This window comes from Condylura cristata, unplaced genomic scaffold (genome assembly GCF_000260355.1).
Source record: "Condylura cristata isolate star-nosed mole 26May11 unplaced genomic scaffold, ConCri1.0 scaffold00001, whole genome shotgun sequence".
Lineage (NCBI taxonomy): Eukaryota > Metazoa > Chordata > Mammalia > Eulipotyphla > Talpidae > Condylura > Condylura cristata.
In genome coordinates, this window is record NW_004567102.1 from 74,497,679 (window position 1) to 74,519,354 (window position 21,676).

A 21,676-nucleotide genomic window follows, 5' to 3' on the forward strand; every position below is an offset into this window, starting at 1 on the left:
GTGGACAGACAGCTCACATGTAAAAATTTCAAGATGATGGAAAGAACCTAAAGTTCATGGCAATTTAAGACTTGCCAAGCTTGAATGAGAGTAGCGTAGTTAAAAGACATTGAGAAAACCTTAAGATAGGGCAAAGGAAAACTGAGGAGATGGACAGGAGTTTTCTTAGTTTAAAACATTACTTAAGGAAGTATAGGGCCAAATCATGGGCTAATTGGAGTAAGAAAATAGTTATTAGTAAAAAATGAGGAATAGTGATTTTTAACTTTTTGATCATCTATACATAAGTAGAAAAATATTATGTATATTTTAAATTACATGTAAGTATTGATGTACTAATACTATATGTATAATAAAATATTGTAAAAAACAGAAACTTTAAAAAATGAAATAATGGGAAGCACAAGGGATTACAACTGAGATGGGAAAAAGCACAAAAAATGATGTAAAAATAAACTATTATATTTTTTAAAAAATGAAATAAAAGTGCCAATAAAAGCTCTGATACAGTATTATACATAGAGCAGTCAGTTTTCTTACCAGCCCTGTCATCATAAGTCTTACAGGCTTCAGCCTCAATATGGCTTAGGGTGGTGACTCTATTTAAAAAAAATATAAGCAACCTAGCATAGAAATGATCTGTTAAATTAAACAAGGAGGCCATTAAAGTCTCTTAACATTGGGCTGCCTCCATATGCAAACTGAAATCTAAGCTGCAAATGCCTCAAAAATACCATTCAAAATACTGAGAATGGCCAAGCACAACAGCTTAGCCTTCAAACCAGTCAAATAATTTCTTTTCTTCACTTCCACACTTTTTCTATGTAAGTCTCTCCCCTGGCTTCCTTAGGTAGGTATTGCCAGAAGTGGTTTGGGGCTGGTCAAATTAAATCATTTTTTTTCCCACTGAAATTAACCCTTAAAAAACATTTAATGCCTCGGCCCTCCCTGGTGGCCCAGCTGGTTAAAGCACAGCACTAAGAAGCTTAAGCCACTTGCACATGCCCGAGAGGTGACCACATGGTGTGACAGACCTCTCCTGACCTGCCTGTTCTGCCCCCCACTCTGTCTCTGGTGAAACCTTTCACCCTCTGTATTTCCGGCCGGTATCCCAGTTTTGTATGAATGAATAAATCTTTAAAAAATAATAAAATAACACATTTAATGTCTCACTTCATCTTTACCAATCTCTACTCTCAACTAAAAGTGTCCTCTTATAAACAAGAATGCTTAAAATTCTTCAGAAATTTTTGGTAATATAGTAAGAAACATTAAAATAGGGGAGAAAAGGTGTAAGTTACAGAAATTTTGTAAAGCAGTACATTTGATGTAAGATAGCATTGAGATTAAAGAGCTAGGAAATACAATGGAAAATATATTAAAGAAGAAATCTCAAATCATTAGAAAAAGGAAGGATTATTTATGAAGGATTTTAATAATAGGTGTCAGGAACTTGCAAGTTAGGCTACACAGTTAATTTTGAAAAGTTAAGCCATAAAAAAAAAGTAAAAAAAAAAAATCATGTAACTGAACATCAATTTCTTGAAGATAAAAGAACTTTCAAGATTAGAATGAGGGTAGAGGGTGGAAGGTGTTGTGGGGAGACCTTGAGCAACTCTGGATTGCTTAAAGACTGTTCTCAACTGTGCTTTCAGAGACAAGCATTGTACATGGGGGTGAGTGAAAAGAAATAAATGACAAGTAGGAAGCAGACCTGGACAAAGAAAAATGATTGTTTACAAGAGAGACAGAAACTGTCACTTTTGTGATCAAGGCAGGGTTATTTAAACTCAAATAGTATCCTTTTTCCTTCTCAAATTATATCTGTATTTGGGTCAAAGTGATATCTTATGCTGGCTCCTGTACAGTGAAAATGAAAGCACCTTATTTGTTACACTGTGTGGCAGTGTGACTCTATGCAATATACTTGTAACTTCTTTTTCTTTCACTAAATCCTAAATGTAAAACCCCTTAAATTTAATATGTAGAAATAAATATATTAAACTAAATTTTGAGCTCTGTAACATGAGCTAGCCCTCAAAAGCGTAAGCATTAAAAATTAGTTCCTTCAGATAAAGCTATTAAAATTGAAAATGCAGAGCATCCCTGGGGGTACAAGGGGTTGTTAAGTCTCAGCACTATTGAACTGTTACCAGGCTCTGCAAAATGAGTTTGGTCCCCTGCCAGGTAACCCACATGGACTCGGGCTCCTGTATCTACCTACTGATCCCCTTAGCAGTGAATTTCAGTGGGTCTGCCTTTTCTTCCCACTCTGTCTCTGGTGAATCCATAAATAAATCTCTTAATAAATAAATCTTAAAAAAATACAGAGAACATAAATATGTATTATGTGTTCATTAGTACATTTGAATTGTCAGCCCTGAGATAAGCTCACAGATACTGGGCCATGTTATAAAACTGGAATTGATAAAACAGGATAGTCAGTATTCAGAAATGAGGCCTTTGTCCCATGAAAACTTAACATAGTTAATGGATGATTAACAGTAACATTTAAGTCATTAAAGTAGAATGAACTGTTAATTATCTATCCAGAAAATGTTTACCAAAGGCCCAGTTGCTAACCTACATGCCAGGGACACATCAGCCATCATCATGGAATTTAAATTCATATCAGAGAGAATGAATAAATAGTAGGTGATTACATGCTGAGGAGAAAAATAAAGCATAGAAGGAAGAGGATAGGGGGAATGTTATATCCCGACTTAACTACTGTACAAAGAACCTGCCACAGGCAGTATGTTAACAAGCAAAAAACCCACTAGAAAAGTTAAGTGAAATTTTTTGTTTTCATAGCTATTCATGAAAGGAGGTTATAGAACTAACCAGTAAAAGTCTAATACCTTTTCCATAGTGAAAATGGAAATCGAACTGAGATAACATTTGTAAGTTCTGAGAATGACAGGAAGTTTTAATGATATCTTTTTTTTTTTTTTCCCATGAGTCTAGGGGAAGTGAGTGCTTGTCTATATTGCAGATAAAACTATATGGATAATCTGTTTGGGAGGAGAGTTTAAAAGTAGTTCTCAAAGAACAAGATACACATGCTATGATCCAGCAATTCCTCATTTTGTTAGCTGTCTCGAGGTAGTTTTGAATATAGGCATGAGAAGGTATGGTATTGGCAACATGATTTGTACTGATCAACACCCAACTGCTACTTGAATATGCTTTAGTTAGAATATGTGTCCTTACTGTGGAACTCTGTGGTGCTCACAGAAAACTCTAAAACATAATGATCACTGTGAGTTAAATTACAGAGACAATACATGTATATTCCAGTAGTAACAGTAAGTACCCCCAGACTGTTTAGCATTGGCCTGTTAGTATCATTGGTGCTAGAGGTGGATAGCATTTGCCTTTATCTGGAATGTTTTCAAAGGATGTATGTAAATTTTTTCACTTGTATACTTAAATCTTTAAAACAGTTTTACTGATTAGCCTTAGTTAATAGCTTGCATTTCTCACTTTCCTAGCCCATAGTGTATGTTTTATCAATATTACTTATCTGGTACTTGGCAAGTGCTCTTGTACATTTGCTAACCTTTCAAGTTTCAGTTGTCTTTGACAGTGTAGGACCTAGTACTATTTTTTAACATATAAATATCCAAAAAAGGGCCTCCCTGGTGGTGCATGGGATTAAAGCACAGTACTATGAAGTTATCCACAGCCTCTGCAGCATGAGTTCTATCCCCAGCCAGGCCTCTCCTGTCATACCTGCTGCTCCCCTCAGCAGTGTATTTTCGGTCAGTCTGCCTCTTCTGCTCCCCACTCTGTCACTGGTGAGTCCTCTCACACCCCTGCACCTCTGGCCTGTACCCCATTTTTTGTATGTATAAATAAATAACTTTTAAAATGTATCAAAAGAAAACATTTAATAAAAATTTGTGATCATTATGATTTGCTTTTACTCTTTGGATTTTTTTGTTGTTCTTTATATTTGTAAGTAGGCAAATAAAAATTTTAATCCCTAAATTCATTGAAATTTAAATGATTTAATAGAAAAAACCTACTTTAACATTTTTTCATGGAGAAGATGTTAAAAAAATGAAATTTCTCATATCACATTTTTTTAACATTCAAACATTTTTAACATTTAACTTTTTTTAACATTAATATTCACTAAAATTCAAAAATTAAACAACCTTTATACAAAGATACGTCAATTTTACCTTCTACATGGTTTTCTGCACACGGGAAATAGCCAAACATGATTTTCTTTTGTTAAACTATAGCTCATGAGCACAGTGACAGCCAATCCAATCCAACATTTTTTTCTTTTCTTTATAGGTCGTTTATACTCGATGCAAACAGGAATGAAAATTGACAGTAAAACTCCTGAATGTCGTAAATTTTTATCAAAGCTAATGGATCAGTTAGAAGCTGTAAGTACATCTGATAATTTATTTTGTGATAAATGCTTAAAGTGCCATTTTACTTTATCTATGCATGTGTGTATTATGTTAGTTGTTTCCCTTGGCAGCAGTCAGCATCATTGTAGCTGATAAAAAAATTAGACACAAATTTTTATTTATATCATACTGCTAAGAGAGTTGTAAGCATAAATTAGATTCCAGTGTCATTGCATATATTATGTCTCATTCCATGTTACCGTAGATGACCTTTGGGTCATCCTTTCACAAGTGACAAACTTTGGAATTTGAGATACATAGCTACAAATTTAAAAGATTCCATAATCACATGCTAAGTTTGCCATAATATACCTTAGTTATATCTTTTTTTATTGTGCTCTATGAGATAGTGATATAATTTAAAATGTAATGAGCCTTCTAATCTTTATATATAAATTTGATAGAGGAAATGGAATAAGTTAAATCTTTCCATTAGATATGATTAGGATTGAATTTCCTACTTCTAATTAATACATTATTTGGAAATATTTTTTAGATGCTTTACATGTGCATGTACCTGAATGTGTTATCTGTTTATCCTTGGTTATTTTTATTTTTAGAGCTAAATTATACTTTTAAAACATCAGGAGTGTATTTCATTAAAACTGTGTAAATGTCGAATTTTGTTTTAAATATCTTGGGACTGCAATAGGAACTCTTTTTATAAGACTCCATTGATACATATTTATAGAAATGAATGTAAAATAATTTACTTGAAATGATCATTGGAATTATTTGTACTTAAGCATATAGTTTTGTGAGTTAAAAGCAATAAACTTTGGTTTTATTTTAGCTTAAGAAACAGTTGGGCGATAATGAAGCTGTCACTCAAGAAATAGTTGGTTGTGCCCATTTGGAGAACTATGCACTGAAAATGTTTTTGTATGCAGATAATGAAGATCGAGCTGGGCGATTTCATAAGTAAGTAAATAAAGAAGGAAATCAAAAAGTACATGTTTAATTATAAAACATTTTATGTATCACATACGTAATTTCATTAAAATAATAACCAGAATTACTCTATTTGTGTGGAATACTTTCTAACTCCCCAACTAATGATTTATATTTTTTTCTTAAATTACTTGTAGAATCTGAATGATTTTGGGCTACAAGTGTAATTCTGTCTAGTGAAATTACCCAGGCCAGATTCATTTTTCAGTAAATACTCCTTAACTAGCCATTCTTGGATATTTAATAGAATATCAGGGTTGATTTTATCTAAAACCAGCCTTATTCAACCTGCTAATTCAACTGATTTGTCATATGTATACGTGGATTGATGTGGGTTCAGGTAATACCGTAATTACATGTCTAAAGTCAGAAGTACACCATGAACCTTTACTGTAACATATTTACCTATATATGTGTTACTTCTAAGAAGATTATAAAAGGAGCTCCAATGTGTTCTTGAAAGCTGATTTTATTTAAAACGTTAATTACAGAGTACTTATAAACATTGGAATTTTTGCTTATAACTACATGACTAATATTACATCTTACAGTTTTCATTTAAACTAGACCAGCACTCTTGTCTCTTCTAGAAACATGATTAAGTCCTTCTATACTGCAAGTCTTTTAATAGATGTCATAACAGTGTTTGGAGAGCTCACTGATGAAGTAAGTTCATATTCTTTATTGTTTATATCTGAAGATCAATATTGTTGCTATTTACTCAGCTTTGATTAGAGCAGCATATCACATTTTAAAATGTAAAAATACAAAGGTTGAAATAGTTTTTCATAATGTATGTTATTTTTTGTAGCAAGTTCTTAACTATAGCAGATGTGTGACTGCTGAATTGAGCAAACCAAGTTTGTAGTTTAATTTTATTAAGTGTTTTAGTATTACTGATCCCATATGCTATTAAATTTCTGCACTGTTATTTGGTAAACATTCTGGAAGAAGTCTTTTTTTTTTTTTTAAGATTTATTTATTTGTGTACACAAGAACTGGAATGTATAGACCAGAGGTGCTGAGTATGAGAAGATTCACTAAAAACAGAGCAGAACAGACAGATCTACTGGAATACACTGCTGAGGGGAGCAGCGGGTGAGACAGGAGAGGTCTGCTGTGACATGTGGATCATCTCTGTGGTTGGAGATGGAACTCATACAGCAGTGGCTGAGTACAGCTGGATAGTCTATGGCTTTGACTATGCACCACCAGGGAAGCACTGAAGGCAGATATTTTAGGATTTTTTTTTTCCTATTTCAGTTTAATCAGAAACATTGTTTCTAATTTGTTTCTGTTGTAAAATATATTAGAATTTGATACTTTTATGAGAAACATTATAGATGTTTTATCAATATTTTTTCTAGATAACCAGAGTGTACATACTCATTTATATATGAGCAAATTGTGGCTAAGTGACAGGGTCATTGCTGTGAAGTTAGTGTTATTTTTATTTTTTCTCCACTGTCATACTCCTTACCATCACTGTGGAAGATTTGTTTCCTGAGAGGGGAGATAGTAATGTAAAAAGAAAGAAGAATAAAGAGCTACAGATAAAACTGATAGAGGCATAGTGTCTTGAATATATGAAGAACATTTCTTTCTGTGATGAACTTTTCATATTAACTTTTCAGTCAAAACAAAGGATAATATATCTGTGAGATGACTAACTTACCTATCAGTTATAATATGCAAAGTTCATATGCAAAGTACCTCTGACAAATTGTGTGTGTGTGTGTCCATTAAAATTTATAATTTGTTTTACACACAATATTAATGTTTCTCATATCCATTATTAGACAGCATATGGCTGTTGAACTGACTTCACCATTAGCTATATAATTTCAGCCAACAAGGCTTAAGTGAAATATCAATCAAATTGGCTGAAATTGTCAAGCCAGCCATTTTGATCAACCCTGTTATAGATTATCTTTTGCTTTCATAGTTGGTTTTGTTCCATGATTTTCCATTTCTGGAAATGACATCTTCATTGTTATTACTAAGATCTAGGTTTTTCAGAACCATGGTTTAAAATGTTTAATAACTAACAAAATTTTCCAGGTGAGTGGACTAGAGAAGAGTATACTTTTAATTATGACTTTACCAGCTCTTAGCAATACAGATAAGCAGGTAGTAAGCAATTTTGGTCCTCTCGTTGGTTCTCCTTGATGTCTAAGATAATCTAATGGCAAAAGCGTGTGTTCCATACCATTCCTTATGTTTTTGTGCTCTTATTGTTCACTGGAGGTTTTTATCTTAAGTTACAATAGTAAGTAGGAAATAATGAGGGTAGTAGGATCTCTCTTCCTGGAGAAAGAACTCTATATTTCTTGTATTCACTTTTGTATAATAATTGCCAAGAACAGTGCTTTGCATCTAATATTCAGTTATTTCTGAACAAATGGAATATTTTTGCAGGCAAGGTTAACATAATGTGGTATTAATAATTAAGAATACTGTGGGTAGTAGACTCAGAGCTCCATACCAGACCTTAATTCTGACTCTGGGTAGGTTATTTGCTTGTTCTACATCCCTAAGATGAAAAAAAATTGAAATATACTTGCTTCTCAAGTTGTCCTGGACTTCAAATGAGAAAAATGGATGTAAATCTTTTAGCGTAGTACTAACGTGAAGTAGACATTTTAAAAGAATTATTTCTTTCTTGTTTTTATTATTTCTTGATAATGTTACAGAGTAAATTTAGAGAGGATGTCAGCAAATAAATGAAATGTGTAATGGAAGCTATCCTAAACTTAAGCTTAATTAAATAATTAAGATGAATTTATTCAGAAATAAATAGGTATAATATATTACTACTTCTGTATTTGGAGTTCCAACATGTGTAATTAGATTCCCAAAAAAAGAATAGGGAGGAAAATATATTTGAAAAAATAAGGACTGTAGATTTTCCAAAATGGTTGAAAAAGCAGTTTTAGATCTAAAACGTAAGAGAACGCCAAGTAAAATAAAGCCAAAGAAAATCATAACTGAGAACTCATGCTCAAACTAGTGAAGTTCAGTGATGCAAGAGACAATCCTGACTGAGCAGTCTTAGGAACCATGCCGTTTTGTGCAAAGTAACAAGAGGGTTACCTTGTTGACTTCTCATTTTTCAAAAAAGTGTCAGCTGGAAGATAATGAAATTGACATAGTTAAGAAACTAGAAGAGAAAACAAGCCAACAGCTGTCTAGAGTGAATTCTATATATAGCAAAGCTATCCTTAACAAGTAAGGTAAAATGAAAGACATTTTCAGGCAGCTTAACTCATTGCTAAAAAAGGACATTTTGCCGACCAAAGAAAAAAGATCTGTGTTAGAAACTTGAATTTACAGGAAAGATTGAAATGCAGAGCTATATTTTTCATTTCTTTAAAAGACTTATGCCTATTTAACTAAAAGTTATAACTATACAGTTATATTGGTAAAGTAAAAAATGGTAGGAAAAGGAAAGAGGGAAACAACCGCAGATGGAACTAATGTAAAACAAATAGTAAGTTTTAGGCCCAACTACAGCTTACAGTACCTATGGTAAAAATAAGTGGATTAACACGCCTATATAAAAGTAGAGATTTACAGAATAAGTCAAAAAAAAAAAAAAGCAAGATCGACCGTCTGCAGTTTGAGAGACATTTAATTACAAAGACACATGTATTTGGAAAATGCAAAAATATTATGTATAAATAATAAATAAAATCCCTGGTAACCGTATTAAAAGTAAAACAAATAGACTTTATGATAATGTGTTATTGGAATTAAAATGGAGCATTTCGTAGTGATAAATGCATCACTTCCTAAAGAAGGCACTGTAACATTAGGTTATAGACTATACAAACCTAATTTACCTGAGATTACCTTTGCAGTCTAATAAGTGTTCCTAAATATTTGAAACAAAATTTGATAGAAATAAAAATATAGAAAAACTCTTAATCACACTTGGAAATAAGGTGATCAGTTTAAAAAAACAAAACTATAAAATGAATAGATCAGTCTCTTCAAATAATTGGCCAAGATGTAAAAAACAAGAGCTTTCATGCATTGCTTGGTGGAAATGTTAGATGTTAAAACCACTTTGGGAAAAGATTTGGCAGGTTTTTATGAAGTTAAACATACACTTTCACCCAGCAAGTCCTCCTTGCTGTTTATCCAAGAGAAATGAAAACATATGTCCAGAAAAAGACTTGTTCAAGAGTTCTTAGAGGAACTTTATTCATAATAGGCCCAAAGGTGGAAACAACCCAGATGTCCAAAGAGAAATTGATAGGTAAACTGTTGTTGCTCAGACTGCTGACACACCCTACAAATGCATGGAGCTGATAGATACTGTGTTGAGCAAAAGGAGGTTCAAAGACTGAAGGTTTTATGTTTCCCTCCATTTAAAGTACTACAGTAGGCAAGCTTATTTTAGTAAAAAATAAAGGAAAAGAATAAATTTTTATGTAGTAGGGAAGTTTATATAGAAGGAAAATTAGAAATGTTATATTTTATAGGAATATGATTTACACAGATGTTGCTTTTTGTCAAAACTCATCAAATTACACTCTGCATATTTATGCATCTCAGGATACATCAATTTTACTGCCCAGAAAGTTGAATATTGTTTTATAGGGTTTGGTTTTCTTGGTATTGGCAAATTTAAACCTGTGTACTCTATTTTAGGATTCAGGAAGTAGGGTAAATGTATTGAGAGAACCAGGTTTCTTACCTTGGGAAAAGAAATGAAAATACAGAATGGGAGAAAATAGGCCATGTTATGTTGTTTGATTGGACATGTCCCTATTCATACCTTTAAATATATTAGATAAAAAGAGCAAAATACATAGATCTATTGCCATAGAATTCTACTGAACACATACATATATGCAGACTTTTTCAGTACATTAAAAGTAATAATATGTATACCATCTATATCTGTCAGTATAATCACGCTGATAGAGAATTCATCTTGTAAACAATATAAACTTACAGTATTGAAACAGTACAGTATTATACATGTATTTTCTCTTCCTTAGATTTTCTTCACATTTTCTTATCTCTAGCTCATTTTATTAGAAGAATACAGTATATAATACACATACCATACAAAATATGTGTTATCTGTTTATTTTGGTAATACTTCTAGTTAATAGTAGGCTTTTAATAGTTAAGTTTTGTAGGAATCAGAAGTTATATACTTATTTGAACAACTCCCATGTTCAGGCATCAGTTGTACATGTAAAGTATAGGTGATATATACATAGATGCTATGTTCATGCATAATACATGCTTATACTTATGTACATGCCACATCTATACATAGTTGTATGTACAACAACATAAAAGTTTTGTTTCTATATATACTTTATACCAAAAAGACTTAGAAGTAATAATGATGCAGTAGTCGCAGTCAGTATACCTAATACCCGATTTTCTTGTTGCCTTTAAAAATGCAAGGGTACTGATAGAAAAGGCTAAATGTAGGACTAGGTCAGGGAAGGTATCAGATGATGTTGAGCTTTGTTCTCATGTCAGAATGAAAAGTTCATATAATCATGGAACATCCACTCTGTGCCTGGGGAATCTTCTTACCACTTGTAGCCTACACTCCAGTTTTTATATGCAGAAATAAATAAATAAATCTTTTTTTAAATAAAGACTAAGGACCCTCTCTGGTGGCATAACAGGTTAAAGCACAGCACTAAGAAGCTACAGCCACTTCAGCATGAGTTTGATCCCCACCCCGCAGGTGATCCACATGACCCAGCAAACCTCTCCTGACTCTGCCCACTGCTCCCCTCAGCAGTGTACTTTGTCAGTTGACCTGTTCTGTTCCCCAGTTGTCTCTCACTGCCCCTGCACCTCTGGCCTGTTCCCCAGTTCTGAATGCATAAATAAAATAAATCTTTAAAAAAAGTCTGTGCTTCTTAAATTAGATTTGGACCCAGAAGAACAATAACTACACAGGACATTCCTGACACAATTGACAAAATTTACTCCAAATGTGGATTAGACAGAATTTTAATAAACAATAAATTTCCTGATTTTCATAATTATTATGTATGAATTATCCTTGGTCAGTGAAAGGATAAGGGGCACAGTGACTCCCAACTTATCTTACATAGTATTGAAAAAATGCATATTTAGAAACAGATTGTTTATATTAAGCAATATATATGTCTGTGTATATAAACAGCTACTAAAACAAATATAGAAGAATTTAAACAGTTGGGGAATCTAAGTAAAAGGTATCTATGAGACTATTTTATATTTTCTTAAACTTCCAGTTTTATAAAAAATTTAAAAATTCATAGAACTATGTATTTTTTCAAAATAGAACATTGGTTCATTTTTTTATCCTAGTGGATTAAGTGTTATGCAGTTAAAATACACATCTTCTTTGGAAGTCTTTTAACTAATTGGAATATACATTCTAAATATTATTATGAAAATAGAGTGTGTGTTAAATTATGACTTTTTTTCAGTATAATTTTGCTCTCTGCTTTAAAACTTGTTTTATGAAATTTTAGCTGCTTTGAAAAATAGGGGGGAAATGGCTGAATAAATGCCCACCAGGAAATGCATGTAATCTGTGATTAACTTAATTTTTGAGTTATTGTAATGATACATATGTTTAATATATGTTTCGTGGGCATTTCTCTTTGTATTGTCTCCAGTGTCCCTGGCAGTTATGCAGTGGACTTGTTCTTTGTATATTTGAAAGAATTAAAGGACAATAAGTATGGATGTATTATCTATGATGTAACCACCAAGTTAGGGATTATTAATCTTTTATAAATCACTGTTTTGAAAATGTTATAAAAGCTATGAATTCTCTCCCAGGCCCCTATGTATATTTTTCATATACTTTGGAAGGCTTCATAGACTTACTCAGTTGTACAAGCCTGAGTCAAAGTGTGTACTCAAGTTTAGTACTCATATTTATTCATTAGCAAAAAATGTTTTATTCCAGCCCAGTGTTTTTCATAGTGTGGTTCCAGGGTAGCTAGCTTTAGAATCATTTGGTACTTGATTTAAAAAACAAAAAACAAACAAAAAAAAAGCATGAATTCCACTATATATTGTCTGTTCACTCACCAAACATCAGGTAAGCTCTACTGTGTATGAAGCACAGTTGTAGGTCTAGTCATACAGCAATAAATAAAATCCCTTTATTTGGGAGAACTACATTCCTTTAATGGAGACAGACAATAAACAAATTAACAGGCAAGTTATTTTCTCTAACAAGTTGTAATTATGTAGTTGTATGTTAATGATTCTGGAGAAATTCCTGATGGAGATAACGATTTGGGGAAGGCCTTACTAAGAAGGCAACTTTAGTAAAACTTGAAGGGAATTAATCAGGTACAGAGTTGAGAAAGTGCTACATATTCATTAGCTCTAGAAAATAGCGAGAGAGACAATGTGACTGAAAACAGTGACTGAGAAAAAGAGTTCAAACAGAATTGATGGGCTTTGACTGGTATTTTTAAAGTATTTTTCCTTTCATTGTAATGGGCAAAGTTGGAACTTGGAGACCCATCAAGTCCAGGTAATGATGATCTAGCAGAATTTGTGGTGCAGAGCTTGGTGTGAAATGGTTGGAGTCTTGATATATTTTAAATGTAAAGAGTGAGAGAAAGAGATGACTCAAAGCTGACTTCAAAGGTTTAGACATCAACAACTACAGGAGTATTGTTTCCTTAATGTGGAGGAAGAAATTTAGTGAGGTAAGATCAGAAGTGTTTTGGAGTTTTGTAGGTTTTAAACTATCAAACATACAAATGAATTATTGAGTAGGATATTTAAGTCCAGTAGTTCATAAAAGAGGTCTGAGCAGAACATAAGAATTTGAAAGTTGGCAGCAAGAGGTTTAATTTAAAGCAACTAGACTAGATGAGCTCATCAGGTAAAGTATTAAAATAGAAAATTGAAACTTCAATCCAAAACTGAAGTCTGCAGTGTTCACTACTCTGGAAATGGGAACAAATTGATGAAAGAATGGAGAAAGAGTGCCTGATGAGACCAGGGAAACCAGAAGACCCTGGTAGTCAGGAAACCAAGTGAAAAGAGGTCAAAGAGGAGGAAGTAATCAACTTTCTGTTCTGATAGGGTCAATTAGGAAGACTTCTAAGCCTTGGGTTTAAAGAGAAGTGACCTCTATGACCCAGTGGCAGCTATAAAGCAGTTTTAGTGTATATTGGGAATAAAACTTGAGTGCATGAGATCAAGAAAAAAATCCCCAAGTAGAAGAATTAACAGCAGCTACTCTAAAGCATTCTTTGTAAGGGTGCCTATTTGCTGTACTAATAGACAATGATGTGTATAGGATTTTCTGTAGTTTGGGCCAAGAATTGTTTTTTTGTGACATTCTCTTGTAAATTTTATATGTACCAGTTTAAGAATCCCTGCTCTAGCTATGTTAACCACTCTTCATTGTAGCAAATAAAAATGATATACAAATTAAAGTAAATTCTTATTTACTGGTGCTGGACTATAGTGGCCAGAATTTGCAGTCATCAGTGATTCTCAGCAGTCCAGTTTCAAAACAGGAACTTAGAGGCCAAGGACAAAAGTAAAAGTTCTTTTTTGTAATTACTGTTTCCCAGAAAGGATGTCTAATCAGCCAGATGAAGTTAAAAGATTTCAAAAATACTGACACCTTGAAATTTTCCTCTTAAAATATTATTTAACCTAGCATTCTTACTTTAATGAAAATAATTATAAAACAAAATTTGGGGCCCTCCCTGGTGACACAGCAGGCTAAAAGCACAGCACTAAGAAGCTAAAGCCACTTCAGCACCCACATGGTGACCCACATGGTGTGGCAGACCTCTCCTGACCCACCCGCTGCTCCCTTCAGCAGTATACTTGGTCTGCCTGTTCTACTCTCCACTCTGTCTCTGGTGAATCCTCTCACTGCCCCTGCACCTCTGGCCTGTACCCCAGCGCTGTATGCATAAATAAATAAATCTTTAAAAAAAAATTCATTTTGCATTAACAACTACCAACGCTATGCTAAGTATTATAAGTACCTGTTTGCAGGGTTATCATGGCAATAGTGAATAAAAATCAAATTGTATTGATTACCTGATTTGGAGAAAATAATTTAAATTTATTGTGCCAAAAGGAACCCATTTCAGGTTAGCATAATGTTTTTTAAGTTGTACATACTAATGAAACAGCAAAAATAGTTTTATTGTCTCTATACTATCCATACTATAAAATTAGGAGTGTCAGAATCTTTCAAAGTCCTTCCATTACAACTTAACCAGTCAAGTCTTTGTAGTACTAGATTGTTGCAGACCAAAGAAAATCTTGTCCTCTTTTCAAATTTTCCAAAGAAGTAAAGTTAAATTTTCAAAAGCAAATTATTCATTTACTCTCAGCAGTCCTCAGTTTATCTTGCGAATATATCCTGTACTACCATACATTAAATAGCTGAACTTTCAAAGACCATTTTCCCTCAATTCTTTTTATTCCTATCTAAATTGTAAATTATGTATACTAATTATAGCTTACCAAGAAAGCCCTAAATTGAATAGCTAGCATCACTGGTAAACAGTAAGACTGCATGTGAATTACTTTACTTTTGTATTACTATTTCTTGCTCCCTGTGTTGATGGGATTAAAGAGAAAGACACAGCTAATACATGTGCAACATTTAGTAATGGAAGTTAGTGCCCAGTTCTCACACTGAACACTCAGAAAGTCATGCCTACCTAGTTCACCTCTTTCCCCAAGCCTAGCTTAGTCCCTGATTTGGGCAGTGGAGGGAGGGTAGCTGTTAAACAACCTAAATAACTGTTGGCTTGCTGGAAATCAGGAGTTTCATAAGAATGACAATTTGAACTAAGCTTAAGAGAAGAAGACACTTGACAGAAAATGAAACCAGAGCAGGTAAAGGAGAACATCTGAACTGAGGGAAATGAGACTGAAGCAGTGTCCACTTCAATGTGGAAGGTCTTAATGCCACTTTAAATGTGGAAGGTCTTAAATGTCACTTTAAATTCTGTTTAGTGTCTTTCATGTGTCTGAGTCTCAGTGTGAGTACATATCCTGCCTATATTTCAAGGCTAGTGAGAGGACCCCGTGAGAGATAAAAATAGGAGACAGTGTTTTATAATTTCTACCGTACTCTAGTCTCAGACTTATAGCCTATCTTACTTATCCAGCTAGTCTCTAGTGTGTAGCATCTACCCACAGCAAACTGATTTCTTTACTGTCATTATCCACACACTTTATTTTTGATTTTCTGACTTTGCTTATATCTTTCCTCTTCAGGAGAGTTAGTTTTACCACTACTTTTTACATTTTCATAACATATACATCAAGTCCAAACTAAAGTACTATTAACTTTACCAGTTATTTAGTCTGAACATTTCCATGTGCTTACTATAAGAATTGAATTTAATACTATCTACTATACTTTATACAACTTTTTCTATTAGTACATATAACATTTTATTAGTTTTAGTGCCCAAGTAATGATTTGGTATTAGTATATATTGTGGTATGATCACTACAGTAAGTTTGCTAGCATCTGTTACCACATACAGTTACAATTCTTTTTCTTATGACGAGAACTTTTAAGATATAATTTCATAGCAACTTTCAAATATGCAACAGGGTCATTAACTGTAATTACCGGGATGTACTATACATCCCCCTGGCATTTATTTTATGCCTGGAAGTTTATCCCATTTAGCATTATTATAGTATTTTTTTCTATTTTAATTCTATACTCATAGCGAGATAATCAGCTTCCTAAGGGCAGACATCATGTATATATTGATTTGTATCTCCAGTGTTGCCTAACAGAAGCTCTTTATTAATGGGAGGTTTACTGAGCCTAAGCACATGCTTAATTAATTGCATCTTAGGTTTTCTCCAAAAGAGGCGCACTATAAGTTGTTGGAAATTTGAAGTAAGTAATAGCCTTCAAGTTAAGTTGTTGGCATACAAGCTATAATAAACATTTTTTAATACCATATAACAGATGCTATATTCAGGTATACACACAAGCCCAAGTCTGATAGTAATCCAGCCTTTGTGGGCCTTTAATCCAGTTGTCCAGGATTTTTAAAAAGTCAAGCTAATCTGGAAAAGCCAGTGTTTTGCATGGGCTTTTGTTGTTTTCAGTGAATAAAAGGAGAGGAAGAAAAAGCTGATATTGCGGCTGTTACATAGCTGTCAATACTAGAAATTTCCAAACATACTGCCAGTGTGAAGTAGGCTATTGATGACATTTGCAAGAGCAGCTAACCATATGAACTACAGACATGAAATAGCAGCTGGCCTTTGTGGGCTCCCTACCATTGAAAAGCATGCACATATCAGTTGCTTTCTTTTTTTCTCCCTTTTGTATGTTGAGAATGAATGTTAAGTTTAGGCTTAAACTGAAAATGTATGTTGAGAATGAATGTTAAGTTTAGGCTTACGCTGAAAAGAAACTTTTTTGTCCCTGGAGTGAATTGAATGGTAAAGAAGTTAAGTGTGGATACGTATTTTGAAAAAAAAAATTCTGTAAATGAGTAAAATATAATCATAGCTTAGTTCTGTCCTATGCTTAAGAGTTACAAGTTTCCTAAAAAGATATTGCTGTGTTTCCATTGTAGCCCTTTCCATCAAATAGAACTGGGCCTATATTTTCAGATAGTGTTCCATATAAATCACCATATAAAAAATTTTAATGTCGTATATTAGAGGTTAATTTGATGAGAACAGAGAAATTAAATATGGTACAAATTCAGTAATTTGTGGGTAACTTTTTTAGGTGTCTGTGTGCTATTGGTCTGTAGTTGTATCTGTAAAGTATCAGATAAATGGATTGTATGCTGTATACATCTTTGCCAAAGTCAAATTACAGTTGTTTTTTTTTTTTTTGTTTTCAACATAATAAAACTGTATATTCTCTCAAACTGTAATGTGCATGAGAATTCATTGTGGGTCTTGTAATGCAGAATCTTATCAGTAGGTAGGGAATGGATTTGAAGGTTCAGCATTTGAAGAAGCTCCAGTTAACAATGCTATTGTCAGTGAGCATCATAAAGAGCAATCAAAAATATAAACTAAAAAAACTACCCTATTGAGAATTCTAACAGGATTTACTGTTATACTTTTTTAAAGTGAATATTTATCATTTTACATAATGTAGCATAAAATTTCCAGGTAGAACAGATGAGGAAACAGTTCAGTTCTCCTAAAGACAACCCTTGAATATTATTTTCACCTTTTTGGAATGAGTTCCAGAACTTTTCAACAGCATACCCCAGTGTGAAAGGTCAGGTTTGCCTAGCTAACCCTTATATCATGTGCTTTAACCACTTCATGTCTTAGTTTTCCTTTGGTTTTCATAAATTTGAATAAGTAATCAAAATTTCTTCCTTAATGAAAATAGATCAGTCTCTTGTTACTTTATATTTAATTTTTAATTTCCTTTAGCTTAGTTCTGTCCTATGCTTAAGAGTTACAAGTTTTCTAAAAAGATATGCTGTGTTTCCATTGTAGACCTTTTCTAAAATACAAAGCCATCAAACAGAACTGGGCCTATATTTTCAGATAGTGTTCCATAAATCTGTTGAACTACTTAGGTTGGTAGAAACCACTCATAAGGAAGTTGCCAGTCTCAGAGCTGTATCATGCAGAAACCCATTTCCCTTCAAAAATATGATATTGGTCATCACAAATGTCTACTTTTATTTGACTAAAGCAGTCTAAAATTGATACAAAATATTTCTTCTAGAATGTAAAACACAGAAAGTATGCAAGATGGAAGGCAACGTATATCCATAATTGTTTAAAGAATGGAGAGACTCCTCAAGCAGGTCCTGTTGGAATTGAAGAAGATAATGGTATGTATCTATGTACCCAAATAAAATGATTCAGTAGAATTGTAATTTGGTCAAGGCCCTCCCTGGTGGTGCAGTGGGTTAAAATGTTTTATAGCACTATGAAGCTATCTGCAGCCACTGTAACACAAGTTCAAGCTGCCTGGGAGGTGACCTGCATCGTGTGGTAGACCTTTCCTGACCCACCCTCTGCTTCCCTCAGCATTGTGTTTTGGTACACCTGCCTGTTCTGCTCCCCTCTCTGTCTCTGGTGACTCCTCTCACCCCCCCCCCAATAAATATTTTTTTTAAAGAACTGTAATTGTTTGTAGTTTATTATTCAAAATTTTAGGAAGAAACAGTATAATTTTATTTCCCTTATCAAATTCAAAATCCATGAAAATTAGGCGTAAAACCATAAATTTAGGATGGTGAGAGATGATAGCCTAGCACTTCTGCTGTCCATCCTATTTATATATATTTTTAAAAACAATTATTTGTTTTTGCATAGAAGAACTGGGGTACAGACCAGAGGTGCAGGGTTTGAGAGGATTCACCAGAGACAGCGTGAGGAGCAGAACAGGTGTATTTACTGTAATGTGCTGCTAGGAGGAGCACTGGGTGAGACAGGTTAGCTCTCATGTGGATTAGCTGCCTGGCCAGGTATCCTCAGATGACAATGTGAGACTTAACAGCTAGGCCACCATGGAGGCCCCAGTATCTGACCTATATTATAGCTTGGTTACTCCTACTGCTGATCAAACTTCATTGCTTCATGGAACTGGCGATCTATACAAATAATACTGTATTTAATTTATCTAAGGTTTCTTTTTTTGAGAAGGAGGTTAATGGCTGGTAACCTACTAATTCAAAATTTATAAAGTGTATGAAATGCAGAGTGGACTTAAAGGACTTAAAATGTACTATCTGAAGAGTTATCACAGAATTAGAGAGTATTTAAAAGGCATAATTATCAGTCACAATTAGAATGTTGTGAGAAAAGAAAAAAGTTAAACTTAATTTTGAGAGTGCTGGGTATCAGTCAACTATAATAAATAGAATTAATTGCATTTGAAAGTTTGTCAAGTCTTCATAAAAAAATATTTGTCAGTATTTGAAAATACCTGGCATAACATTGCATATATGTGTTATATGTCTTTTAATATATAATAGATGTAGAAGAAAATGAAGATGCCGGAGCAGCATCTCTGCCCACTCAGCCACCTCAGCCATCGGCTTCCACATTTGACCCAGGCAATATGGCCCCAAGCAGCTTTACTGGAATACAGATTCCTCCCGGCGCACACGCTCCAGCGAATACACCAGCAGAAGTGCCTCACAGTACAGGTAGGGGACTAACGGCTAATGGCTTGAATTCTTCTTTTGTAAGTAAGAACCGCATTTGTATCAGACCTGTGATTTTTATGGACTCATGTGGTAATCATAAAACATCATTTTAAATGTTTTTTGAACAGTTTTAATATTAGTTGTATTTTGGTTTTTTGAGTATAACAAAATTATTGTATTATTGATTACTACTACCCTTATGTTGTTTGTTATGCTTGCTTGTGTTGCTGCTGCTTTTTTCTTCTCTCTTTCTTTTACCTTCACTGGTGTTCAGGAATAGCACTGAGGTGAGAAGATTTATGAATGTATCGTCAGTCAGTGTCCATGTGAATCGGGATCCCACTGTGATAGTAAACTGTTTTTTTTTCCCTTGTTTCCTTGGAAACAAAACATGGATGTCATTGACTAAAGTAGGCTTTTTTTCCTTTATATATATTTTTATTCTTACATCATTTTGTTTATTTTTTCATATCAGTTGTAATCCCCGTGAGCTTCCCATCAGACTAAAGTAGGCTTTAAGGCAAGGAATCTCCGGAGCAGTGAAGTCACATACAAGTCAGAGGACAAGATTTTGATGCTTTTGTTTTTTAATACAAATGTGTGACCAAAAAAATGGTAATATTTACTGTATTTAAATACATCGATACTATATTTTTTTTTAAAAAGATTGGTTTATTTATGCATACAAGAGATAGGGTATAGGCCAGAGCTGTAGGAGATTGAGAGGCTTCACTAGAGATATACAGAATGGGAAGCAGAACAGGCAGATCGACTGAAATATACTGCTGAGGGGAGCAACATGTGAGACAGGAGAGATCTATTGAGCCATTGGGTCAACTCCCTGGCTAGGGGCTGAACACCTGCTTCAGTGTCTGCAGATAGCTTCATAGTTCTGAGACTTAACCCCTTGCACAACCAGGGAGGCACTGTATGATTATTCTCCTGGATCAGAAGATTTAACAGAACTAAAGTCCAGTCATATCGATGTCAGTGTATATTTTTTAGCTTTGGAGGTAGATATTCTGTCATATATCTGTATTATTCACAAATTATCACCCTTACTTCCAAATAAAAGGGCATTTAAATAATTTTTTTTTTTTTTGCCAAAAATTGTTCTTCAGTTTTTACATTCATCCAAGCATAAGGATAATCTGTAGTAGCACTATACGTATATTTCAAAACATTTGCTTAATAAAATGAAAGTTATCTTTGGAGCCATGATTTTCTACCTTAGCTGTTAATAACATCATTAATACTTTGACTTTCAGTTGTCTGTATCAGCCTATCCAGACCATTTAGGTTATTTTGCATGAGCTGAATATCATTTGTGTTTTCTGTTCTCACCATTGTAATAAACAACTAATTGTCTCTCCCCTCCTTTATTAAATTTTTTACTTTTTTTATTAAAGATTTATTTATCTATGCATACAGAACTGGGGTACAGGCTAGAGGTGCAGGGTGGTGAGAGGATTCACCAGAGACAGAGTGGGGAGCAGGACAGGCCAGCTGATGAAGTACACTGTTGAGGGGAGCAGCAGGCGGGTCGGGAGAGGTTTGCTGCGCCATCTTTGTCACCTCTGGGGCAGGGATCAAACTCATGCTGAGGTGGCTTTAGCTTCTCATTGCTTCTCATGTACTTTAACCCCACTGCGCCACCAGGGAAGGCACAAATTTTCAACTTTGTTATCTACAAGTATTGCTAATATTTCAAAATTGCTAATATTTCAGAAATATTAAATTTGGTCATTTTAGCACTGATCTCCTGCTCCATCATTCTGTGTAATAGCGAGTTACTGAACTTTTAAAGATCATTTTGTGTTTCAAGGAAGTATCACAATTTGGGGGTAGGTTACAACCTTATAAGAAAGTTGTGGGAAATGGGTATTGTTTCAGACAATGTATCTTAAGACAGAGTTCTGGGGCCCTCCCTGGTAGCACAACAGGCTAAACTACATGCAAGCAGCTGTCTCAGCTCGAGTAGAGGTGACGCACCATGTGCTGCAGTCCTCTCCTGTCTCCCATATACAAATATGTGTATGTTCCTATATACTTTAAATATAGACACAATGTATGTATATAGGATAGGGAAAATATACGTATAGTATGAGAGATAGGTACATTGAACCATGTGAAATTGTTATTTTT

General features: G+C 33.9%; 1 protein-coding gene across 1 annotated transcript in view; it reads left to right on the plus strand.

Annotated features, from left to right (window-relative positions):
- Positions 1 to 21,676, plus strand: part of VTA1 (vesicle (multivesicular body) trafficking 1) — a 39,966-nt gene that overhangs the window by 10,447 nt on the left and 7,843 nt on the right. Inside the window, exons 2-6 of the mRNA XM_004673901.2 lie at positions 4,309 to 4,403; positions 5,224 to 5,351; positions 5,972 to 6,047; positions 18,100 to 18,208; positions 19,358 to 19,531. Coding sequence (XP_004673958.1) covers positions 4,309 to 4,403; positions 5,224 to 5,351; positions 5,972 to 6,047; positions 18,100 to 18,208; positions 19,358 to 19,531 — 582 coding nt within the window. The remainder of the gene's footprint in view (positions 1 to 4,308; positions 4,404 to 5,223; positions 5,352 to 5,971; positions 6,048 to 18,099; positions 18,209 to 19,357; positions 19,532 to 21,676) is intronic.